Here is an 11,805-nt window from a genome sequence, read left to right as displayed (position 1 = left end):
TCCAGAGAAGGGCAACGAAGCTGGTGAGGGGTCTGGAGCTCAAGTCTTATGAGGAGTGTCTGAGGGAACTGGGGTTGTTTAGTCTGGAGAAGAGGAGGCTGAGGGGAGACCTTATCGCTCTCTACAACTACCTGGAAGGGGGTTGTGGTGAGGTGAGTGTTGGCCTCTTCTCCCAAGTAACTAGCGATAGGACAAGAGGAAATGGCCTCAAGTTGTGCCAGGGGAGGTTTAGATTGGATATTAGGAAAAATTTCTTTACCGAAAGGGTGGTCAAGCATTGGAACAGGCTGCCCAGGGATGTGGTGGAGTCGCCATCTCTGGAAGTGTTCAAAAAACGTGTGGATGTGGCACTTCCGGACATGGTTTAGGGGACATGGTGGCGCTGGATTAATGGTTGGACTTGATGATCTTGAAGGTCCTTTCCAACCTAGTGATTCTGTGATTCTGTGATATTCTCCTCTTTTATCCTTTCAATTAATGTCCTTCTTTTTATTGTCCTGCTATTATTTGAACAAGGATATAACACTAGTGAAAAAATATCAGATAAAAAGCAAAAACCCTGTTAATTTACTTAGCTGGTTGCAGTTAACAAGTTAGAAGTATTGATTGTGTGTTTATAGATGTTAGGAGTTTTGCAACAGGTATTTAAAAAATTAAAACCATTTTCAGGCTCTGTAATGTGTTTTTAGTTTCCAGTTCATTAAAAAAAAAATAAAGAAAAAGAATAAGGTCACATTTGCAGGACTGAATAGCATATATACTGATTTTTTTTTAATTTAATTGACAATCTCTTTTTTTTTTTTAAGTGGGAAGCCAACATATACCTTAATCACTGCTAATTTGGAATATATTTTCATTAATTCTTTCCAGTGCTAGCATAAAGGGAGAAGACAAGGTGAATTCAAGATATAAATGTCTGAAAAAGGTGTGTGTTTTCCACACTTGCAATGTTGGACTCATGCCTTCTTTACCCTACATCTTGGTTTCACTATCTAATGGTTTCTCACTCTCATTTTCTTGAGAGATCAGTTGGTATGGTTTCTTCATTTCATTTTCCTCTATCACAGAATTACCCATCTCAGCATCCCTGTTCTTCAGCTCATGCTGTGATAAATGTTCAACAATTCCTGCTCCGATGGAGTCCCCCAAGACATTGGTAGTGGTACGGAGACGGTCCCTAAGGAGAAATAGTAAGTTAGCCTTGACTTGATCACTTGTTCAGGGAAGCATGCAGACTAGCTGTTAAAATGGCCTTTAAATAGCTACTAGATGATTCAGCAATTTTATGTATATTCATTTATCTGAACTGTTAATGCCATGATTCCTTCTACAGAAATTAACAAATATACTAGGATTTGGAGCCACAAAATGTGTTAATACTCTTGGCAGCTTCACAGCAAGAAACAGCTGTATGATGAGGATGACAAAGGGAGCATGGCAGATGCTTCTCGGAGGCATTTCTATACTCTGGTGGTTTGTGTTTATATCCTCTGAACATGTAAGCCAATGAGAATTTACCTTGTTAGGGTCATTTCCCTCCTAACCCTAAACTGCGGTCAGTAATTTAGGGTGGAATTCTGATAAAATGATTCAAAGTAAACTACAACAATTCAGACATATTAGAGGGCTCTGCCCAGAAGATGTAGGAGGCAGCATGATGAGGAGTGACTGGCACTGTTATTCAATAAGTGTCCACCTACATAAAGTTGTGGGCATGTGGTTAGAAAATCATAGAATCATACAATCATACAGCGGTTTGGGTTGGAAAGGACCTTTAAAGGTCATCTAGTCCAACCCCCCTGCAATGAGCAGGAACATCTGCAACTAGATCAGGTTGCTCAGAGCCCCCTCCAACCTGACCTTGAATGTTTCCAGGGATGGGGCATCTACCACCTCTCTGGGCAACCTGCTCCAATAATCATTTGAAGACATTACATTCAGATAATGACATGGGCAAATTCTTGCAGGGATCACTGAGAAGACTGAAGGGTGAAAGCCTCTGGAAACTATAACTAATAGAGGTTAGACGAAATAGAGGTTGGAGGAAGCCTTTGATTTAGTTCCTAGACCTAAGGGATTTCCCTATATACCTACAGGTGTCAGTTAGTCTTTTACAGACAGAGAAATGGAAAAACATTGTGGTGGCTGGATAAGAGAGTTACACAACTGCTTTTCAATTCTGTGTCCATGGGGTAGACATATGAACCTTTCCTGTATTAGATAGTCTGCAGGACTGCAATGAACTGGGTTGGGTCTGAACCAGCTCTGAGCCTGATTGATGGAAAGGTTTTCATTGACAGACTATGAAAAATAGAAGACTAAAGCAATTCTTTGCTGACTGAATTACAGTATGTTTGAAAATTTTCTTAGTACCCTAAGGATCCAGATTTCTAAGTAACCCTTTTGCATGGAAGAGGAACCATCATTAATTAACACCCCTCACCATCTGCTCTAAGAAAATACATTAATAGCAAGAAATTGTGATTCTTTTTAACATTTCTTTCCAACTGCCTTCCACAGCAGAAGTAGTACACCACTGACTGCAGTATTGCCAAAATGTCCCTGGCTATTGCACTTCTAAATATGGTCTAAGTCCTTAGTGACTCCATAAAAACACTTACAGGAACCAGTCCACTGCAATGATAAGAGTGATATCATCTGTAGGCAAACCTACTGATGTAAGCACAATGACCATGGTGACCAGTCCAGCTTGAGGAATCCCTGCAGCCCCAATACTGGCAGCTGTAGCTGTGATGCTGTGCAGAGAGATGGCAAGAGCAATTAATTGACTTCCATAATAAACTCTCCCTATCATCTGGCAAACATTAAAAACAGATATGAAGCAAGAAAGCATTTTCTAAGTAGTAAATAAAAAGTCCCTAATCTGAACTCTACATGGCTGCAGGGGAGTGTGGATCTTAATCCAAAATGTTTACACTAAACCTTTATCCAGAACCCTGGAAACATGATTTTGTTATATGTTAAATCCCTTACTAGATGCTAAGGGCCAGACAAAAACATTATAGCTACATGCCCCCACCCATTGAACAAATTCACTCCACAAGCTCAAACATGTTAAAAGAAAAGCTGCAGAGGTAATTTTGTCCTGGCAGATCTAATGCAAGAACTTTTATTCTCTGTCAGTCTATAATTTCATGTTAGGTGAAGTATCTGTCCTCCAACAGTTGGCATTCAGCCATCAGAAAACAGAAAGCTACCAGAATCCTTGAATCATACAGTCTAATAACTTGATAGAAATATGCTTGTTCACATCTAGTTTAGGAAGAATTTGTTTTGTTGGGTGATTTGGCAGGGAGAAGCTCTAGTATTAATGAATGTGGAACTATTGCCTCAGAGTGTGAAGACAGAGTTTTGCCTTCTGTTGCTGAATATTGAATTAAGCTGATGTTTTTTATGGAGAGAAGCACTTTAAAATCTTCTACATTCCCAGTTCACCATATCTGAACTTTCAGTGTTTCTGAGTGATAAAATACCTGTCTCTCTGTCCTACAGTCCCCCTCTCCCTTTGCTGACATTTCTTTCTTCTGCACATGTACCCATCACCCTTTTCTCTTAAACTTTTTGAGTAACATAATAAATTAATGCAGATCAGTTATCATCGAGTGGTACTTAGTGGGTTGTTTGCTGTTCTATTTCAAACATGAAGGCTTGTGTACTTGAAAACATACCTATCTTCTCCACCTCTATCAGCTGGTGTAATAAAAAGTATTGCTAGTCCTTACACAGCTTGCTCTACTTGTATCTTGAGACCATCATGACTAGGAAAACACTGCCTCTCCTAGCATTATCACTGTACCATGCCACTGTGATGCTCTTATGCTACTACTTTGTACATGCATTAGGAACTGTTTTGTACTGATTGTAAGTCTACAACTCCCAAAAGTTGCATGAGTTCTTAAGAAAGAAAATTTAAAAGTCATTAAAAACTGTTCTTGTTGACTCTACTAAGTCCAGTGATAGGTGTGTCATGCTACAGTTTTTTAAAGGTTTACCTAATGAAGAATATGTGCTGGGTGGTAATAATGGCTTCTGTACCTGATTGTGATAATCTGTCCAAAGTTCAGATCAAAGTTGTTAACCTGTGCAATGAAAATTGCGGCCAAAGCCTCGTATAAAGCAGTACCATCCATATTAATTGTAGCACCAACTGGGAGTACAAATCTTGTAACTCGTTTGTCCACTCCATTTATTTCTTCTAGACACTTAAATGTAACAGGTAGTGTTGCAGAACTGAAACAAAAAGAAAGAAGGTAATACATGATATAAATTCTACAAAGAGGGAATGAAAAGAATGACAAGATGTGATGACAAGATAGATTGTTCTAATTGTCCTAATTTTTATGTGATCTACCAGAATATTTTTTTTTTTAATGCCAAGGCTGTATTTCAACACTTCTAATGATGATGGTTCTCCTGATGGTCTTGGAAGGTTTTTCCAATGGTTAATTACTGTCACTCTTTATGTAGTCCCTAGTCTGAATGTGTGTAATTTCAGTATTTTATCACCAGATTTTGTTAAAATTTAGCATGCTAGACTGAAGAATCTATTTAAAAATTACTGCTTCCTGTTTTTGATGTCATTGCATTATGATTGAATCAACCCTAAGCATTGTTTTCCTAAATTTATACAAATTGAGCTATTAAACCCTTCAGTAAACAGCATGTTTTCTCATCTTTATTTGCTGGCTCCCCTGGAAAGGGCATTCTGATGGACGATTACATTATGTTACCACTTGTGGGTTAACCCCAGTAGGCAGCTAAGCAGCACACAGCCACTGCCTTCCCCCCCCCCAAGTTTATTTTCTCCTAAACTATGTTGACTGGCATTAGTTATATTATCTTCCTTTTAAAATCATTATTAATCAAGTTCCCTTTAAGGCATTCCACAAATTTGCAAGGATTGACATTAAAATGTCAAATGTGAAATTAGTAATTGTCCCCCCTCTACCCATTAATATACTGGCATAATTTTTTAAAGTCCTAAAGAGCTTTTTCAGTAATACAAAACTTAATCAGATTCTACATTAATGGTCCCAAGAGTGTCTCATCCAGATCTTCAGAATAATCTAAAACACCAGGGTCTTGAATTTAGTTATATGGAATGGCTGACTGAAAACATCTGTCTTTAGGAGATACTTTTAAAATCTATTAAAATGGAAGGTGTTTTGTGAAAGGTCATATGATGTAGAAATATATATTTGATTACAATAATGCTTCTTTTCATCATAGACATAAACAGTTTTTTTATTCATATGAAGTCCCTGTGATTTCATCAACAAAGAGCAAAAATGGCATTTCTATTGCATTTCTGATATCCACCATTGGTTATCAGGATTTTGAGCACAGAATGTCACCTGCCAAGAGGGGCTCTCAAGCTCTCTCAGAATCCCCTCTGAACCTTCTTCTTTGCTGCTCCATTTTGCCACACACAAACGTAAAACTTCCCTTGCCAGCAGCATCCTTTATGAGCAAGCCATTACAAACTACTTGCAAATCTCAAACACCAAGGCTAATCAAAGTCACAAGGGTTCCAGCCATACAGTCTGCGTCATCAAACAGATCTATTTCATCTCTATTCAAGGGTTCTCATAGAAAACAGACTTCAAGTCAATATAATGATAATAATCATCTCTGTCAGAGAACAGTGGAACTGAAATAAAGTGCCCAAGTGAATGTTTGAATATGGAGTTAACCAATTACATTAGGCAAAATTGTTTCTCAAACCAGTAATGTTATAAAAACAATATGGCCTTAAAATATTGTATTATACCTGGAAGACGTTCCCAAAGCTGTGACTAATGCCTGGATTAGGCCTCCAATAAATACCCAAGGGTTCTTATGAGTGATTAGGAAGTAGAGAAGAGGTAGGACAATGACAGCATGAATTAGCAAACCAATGATAACTGTTACAGTATACATGGCAAGCTGACCACCGATCACACCCATATCTTCCATCTCAACAATTTTTCCAGCAATCAAGAACAGGATTCCAAGTGGAGCATACCTGCAAACAAGAAATCATGTTAGTATTGCACTGAACAAAATAGAAATCCACTCCCCCATCCATACCTTTTGTGTTTATATGCATACATGAATGTAGGATTTTGCTGGTAGGATGACTTATTATTCAGAAGCAGCCCAAGGGTTTAACTCTTTAACTCTTAACAGTTTAACCTAGATGAAACCACAGCAGTGAATGTTTCTGATAGGCTCTGTTGGGTTCAGGATCTGGTAAGGATTTCAAGACTACATATAGCATGCCTTTCAGACATGTAAGGAGATGAGCTCCCTTTGGAAATCAAGTGTCATTTAAAAGCTAGTTTAGCCAATTCTGTTATAATTCTGTCTGTATGAATGAAGGCTCAACCAACATAGTTGGAGAAGGAATCCACACAGAAGGCTAACTTCTGATGATTTCAAGCTGCTTCTGGCCATGCCCCATTTTATCCAGTGAGGCACTGGATAAATACTTTATCATGAAACCGTCTGTATGACAGAGGTTAGCTGCATTGTGGGGCAGCAACAAAGGTGGTATAATCTGCTTTTTCCTATCAGCAAGCACAGCTACAGATGAAGAAGGAGCTAGTGCTGAGCATAAATCTCTAACATAATCCTGCTGCAGATGGACTTTTGATACAGCCTTATTTCCATAAATGTCCTCTTGTCTTTTTATACTAAGTTACCACAGAACAAAATTTATCCAGCATATCTCAATTGCACTTTCAGCCATCAAATCCATGTAGAAATGTCTCAGAAATAATAGTTCTCATCCACTGCTAAAGCATCTTAAGTGAGCTCGTAAAGAAGGAGAAAAGATCATTGCTTTGTTATATATGTTTCCTGGCAGAATAGAATTTTACTTACTGGAAAAAATATACTTCTTTTTAGTTTTCTGTCTAGTACTACAACATATGTGTGTGTGCTCTTGGGTAGTTTTTTACGCTTTCGGAGTTGATGGTTTGTTTTCTATAGTAAAGGTGGCATCAAGACATAATTTCTTTTCATAATTAACCTTCTACCTGACAAATAATGAATCTTCATTGTTGAAAAGACTTCATACCTAATGTTTGAAGGAAAAGGTATTGGTTTTATTTACCTGTTGAACACAATAAAATAAGTGGCAAAGTTATGTCTCTGTAAGCAGTGCAGCTACAATGCAAGGACATACATAAACATTACACAACTGCAGGAACCAGTTGTGTTGGAAACTAATGATAACAAGGTCTTGCTGTGTAGAAATAAGATTATGGGAGAGGTTTGTCATTTTCCTTTAGTGAAGTCAGAGTAGGTTATAAGGAAACTTTGATAGCATACTGTTGTGATCTCTGTCTTTATGAAGACAGAATGGCTCTGTATAAGCTTGGCAAATTCTGCCATATACCCTGATTTTTTTGTGTCAAAAGCTAAACACACTGAAAGAATAGGTATGTTTGGGCAAATTATTGATATACAGAATTACAGTTCTTGGGTTCATTTATGAAAAAAGCTACAAGGTAGTTAAGATCTTATTGTCTGACTTCCTGCCAAACAGACTTTTGCTATCCAGTACACGACTGTGATGAAAAGATATTGTTAGTAACTTAATATGGAATTTATCAAAGAGGCACTTACCACATTATTAGAGCTACCAGTCTCATGATAGCCTCATTTAGGCTATCAAAGAAGTCTTTTAATGCCTGACCTTGCTCCTTCATGCTTCCAATTACCAGGCCAAAGCTTATTGAGAAAACCACCAAGCCAAGGGCATTCACTCCATTTACAGAACCTGGAACAGGAACTATTTCCTCTTTCATTCGGGTGAGGGTTTCCATTGCTTCTGACACATTACTTAATATGGAAGTCACCATGGATGTGTCATTGGATGAAATATCTACTTTAAACAGTCTCTTTTCATATTTAGTTTTGAACTGGTAAGACAAAAAGAAAAGAAAGAGAGGAATTCTGTGAATTATAGCAAACAAAGGTAAAAAACACACATTAAATTATTAATTATTATTGTAGGACTTTTGAATTTTTTGTGTAATATTTGTTGGTAGAATGTACGCTTATGAAAAACTAGCTTTCCTGAAAGCAATAAAAATCCATATTAACTTCAAGAGCTAAAGCTTCACCTTTAGCTTCCAGAACTCACTTTCTCATAAATATGTCAAAATCAAAGATGCAGAGTTGTCATGCTCATGAGTTTTGTGACAAAACTATTGATTCTTAGTTTGCATTTTTATAAATTGTTATTTTTCCCAACTGTTAAATAAATAGACCTTTTTTGGCTAGCTGAAATATTTTCATGTGCTCTGGAGTTTCCTTACTTTTTCATCTTTTTGAATTAGAAAAAATTAGAGTGAAAGTAACTGAAATATAACATACCTCTTTTTTCCTTTGCTATGGCAAAGCCATTAGTTTTCTCTGCTTTGCAGTAACAAATAATCACTTAATTAAGAACAGGGTTCTACCTTAAATAGTTCCATTATGGAATGGGTAAATCAATTTCAAAATCTCAATATGCTCCTAAATGTCTACTATGAGAACCAGTCTTTCACCACCTAATACTTTTCCAAAGAGAAATGTGTATCCTGAATATTTCTCTCCAGACTCAAAAAGCACTGCAGTCCTGTCCCGATTAAATTCTTTTGAGCAAAGAATACTAAATATCACTAGTAAAATGTTCCTAATATATCTCAGGATGCTAAATACCATATTAAAGCAATGGGATGCTGGTGATAAGGTTATTTAGCAACTTTGGATTTTTATTCCTTTGGGCCTTCTAACACCCCCCTACCCCCAATATTAAGTTCAGGAGCTGTAGTATTATTAGTAATATTTGGAGACTGTTGCAGACTCTGGAAGTATTTGAGTGAAATGGAGTGCTTAAGACTAAGATGGGAAACCTGAATATCAGCATCTAGGAACACCTAATTTTGTTATTTTCCACACCTGAATAGTTTTGATGCACTCCCACATATTTGCTGTATCCTCTGAAGACTTTAAGTATTTCAGAACTTCAAGTAAAACTTGCTTAGAGATTTAGGGAAAATTTCTGAATAAGATGTAGCAGAACAAATCTCCATGGAGGTTAGATATTCTTGAGTTTCAAATAAAATTTGCTACAAAGTTTTAAGGCTTGGGCTGTGGTTAAAATAGACAGCTGAGCTGTTCCAACAGTTGGCTGACACAGAAAAGGACAGTTCACTTCCTCACCTGCTCCCATCCAACCTGTGATAATTTCTCCTCTGTATCATTTCTAGTTTGATCTCTCCATGAGCCAATCCTACACTTTAAATTGGCAGAAAACTTGTCAAGCAAAAAAGTGGCCATTTTTTTGTAAAGGCTATGGAGGTGAATCCGCTCACTGAGGAGATGAATGCCAGAGAAGGCAAAACACTGAGACTGGGACTATACAGCCAGGGAAGGAGGGATGGGATTGCCTCTTTCACAGAATCACAGAATCACAGAATCACTAAGGTTGGAAAGGACCTTCAAGATCATCAAGTCCAACCATTAATCCAGTGCCACCATGTCCCCTAAACCATGTCCTGAAGCGCCACATCCACACGTTTTTTGAACACTTCCAGAGATGGTGGCTCCACCACCTCCCTGGGCAGCCTGTTCCAATGCTTGACCACTCTCTCGGTGAAGAAATTTTTCCTAATATCGAATCTAAACCTCCCCTGGCGCAACTTGAGGCCATTCCCTGTTGTCCTATCACTAGTTACTTGGGAGAAGAGACCAACACTCACCTCACCACAACCCCCTTTCAGGTAGCTGTAGAGAGCGATAAGGTCTCCCCTCAGCCTCCTCTTCTCCAGACTGAACAACCCCAGTTCCCTCAGACACTCCTCATAAGACTTGAGCTCCAGACCCCTCACCAGCTTCGTTGCCCTTCTTTGGACACGCTCCAGCATGTCAGCATCCTTCTTGTAGTGAGGGGCCCAAAACTGAACACAGTATTCAAGCTGCGGCCTCATCAGTGCCGAGTACAGGGGCACGATCACTTCCCTACTCCTGCTGGCCTCACTGTTTCTGATACAGGCCAGGACGCTGTTGGCTGCCTTGGCCACCTGGACACACTGCCGGCTCATGTTCAGCCGGCTGTCAACTAGCACCCCCAGGTCCCTTTCCGCCAGGCAGCTCTCCAGCCACTCCTCCACAAGCCTGTAGTGTTGCATGGGGTTGTTGTGGCCAAAGTGCAGGACCCTGCACTTGGCCTTTTTAAACCTCATACAGTTGACCTCTGCCCATCGATCCAGCCTGTCCAGATCCCTCTGTAGAGCCCTCCTACCCTCCAGCAGATCAACACTCCCACCCAACTTGGTGTCATCTGCAAACTTCCTGAGGGAGCACTCGATCCCCTCATCCAGATCATCTATAAAGATATTGAACAAGACCGTCCCCAGAACCGAGCCCTGGGGAACACCGCTTGTGACCGGCCAACAACTGGATTTAACGCCATTCGCCACAACTCTCTGGGCTCAGCCATCCAGCCAGTTCTTTACCCAGGGAAGAGTAAACCTGTCTAAGCCACGAGCCGCCAGCTTCTCCAGGAGAATGCTGTGGGAGACGCTGTCAAAGGCTTTACTAAAGTCCAGGTAGACAACATCCACAGCCTTTCCCTCATCCACTAGGCGGGTCACCTGGTCATAGAAGGAGATCAGGTTGGTCAAGCAGGACCTGCCTTTCATGAACCCATGCTGGCTGGGCCTGATCCCTTGGTTGTCCTGCACATGCCCTGTGAGCACTCTCAAGATGAACCTCTCCGTGATCTTCCCCGGCACAGAGGTCAGGCTGACAGGCCTGTAGTTCCCAGGATCCTCCTTCTGGCCTTTCTTGTAGATGGGTGTCACATTGGCAAGCCTCCAGTCTTCTGGGACCTCCCCTGTTAACCATATCTGCTGATAAATGGAGAGTGGCTTGGCAAGCTGCTCCGCCAGCTCCCTCAGTACTCTCGGGTGGATCCCATCAGGCCCCATAGACTTGTGGGTGTCCAGGTGGCTTAACAGGTCCTTAACTGCTTCCTCCTGGATTATGGGGGGGTTATTGTGTTCTCCATCCCCATCTTCCAGCTCAGGGGGCTGAATACCCTGTGGATACCTGGTCTGGCTATAAAAGACTGAGGCAAAGAAGGCATTAACTACCTCAGCCTTGTCCTCGTCCTTGGAGACAATGTTCCCCACCATATCCAGTAAGGGATGGAGATTTTCCTTGCCTCTCTGTTTGTTGTTAATATATTTGTAGAAGCATTTTTTATTATCCTTTACAACTGTGGACAGACTGAGCTCTAGCTGGGCTTTTGCCTTTCTAGTTTTGTCCCTGCTTGACCTAATGAGATCCTTGTACTCTGCGTGAGTTGCCTTCCCTTTCTTCCAGAGGTGATAAACTCTCCTTTTTTCCCTGAGTCCCAGCAAAATCTCCCTGTTCAGCCAGGCCGGTCGCCTTCCCCACCCGCTCTTCTTACAGCACATGGGGACCTCCTGCTCCTGCGCCTTTAAGATTTCCTTCTTGAAGGCTGTCCAGCCTTCCTGGACCCCTTTCTCCTTCAGGACTGTCTCCCAAGGGACCCTCTCAACCAGTGACCTGAACAGGCCAAAGTCTGCCCTCCGGAAGTCCATGATAGCAGTTTTGCTGACCCCCCTCCTAACTTCACTCACAACTGAGAATTCTATCATGTCATGGTCGCTAAGCCCAAGACGGCCTCCGACCACCACATCTCCCACCAGTCCTTCTCTGTTTGTGAACAGCAGGTCAAGCGAGGCACCTCCCCTGGTAGGCTCACTTACCAGCTGTGTCAGG

General features: G+C 40.6%; 1 protein-coding gene across 4 annotated transcripts in view; it reads right to left on the bottom strand.

The window, feature by feature from the left end:
- Positions 1 to 278: 278 nt before the first annotated feature.
- The window catches only part of LOC309415072 (excitatory amino acid transporter 1-like), a gene marked incomplete at its 5' end in the record, with an annotated part of 57,710 nt that continues 46,183 nt past the window's right edge, over positions 279 to 11,805 (bottom strand). For 2 of the 4 annotated variants that reach the window (XM_082012474.1, XM_082012476.1), the window contains 5 exons: positions 279 to 1,177; positions 2,622 to 2,756; positions 4,057 to 4,251; positions 5,792 to 6,025; positions 7,633 to 7,928. In XM_082012474.1, the coding sequence (XP_081868600.1) occupies positions 973 to 1,177; positions 2,622 to 2,756; positions 4,057 to 4,251; positions 5,792 to 6,025; positions 7,633 to 7,928 (1,065 nt within the window). In that variant the 3' untranslated portion in view covers positions 279 to 972. The remainder of the gene's footprint in view (positions 1,178 to 2,621; positions 2,757 to 4,056; positions 4,252 to 5,791; positions 6,026 to 7,632; positions 7,929 to 11,805) is intronic. The other 2 variants (XM_082012475.1, XM_082012477.1) reach the window with 2 other exon arrangements.

Source organism: Phaethon aethereus (genome assembly GCF_964289735.1).
Source record: "Phaethon aethereus genome assembly, chromosome: W".
Classification (NCBI taxonomy): domain Eukaryota; kingdom Metazoa; phylum Chordata; class Aves; order Phaethontiformes; family Phaethontidae; genus Phaethon; species Phaethon aethereus.
The sequence above is the reverse complement of the archived record's forward strand: the minus strand, read 5'-3'. Positions and strand labels throughout refer to the sequence as shown.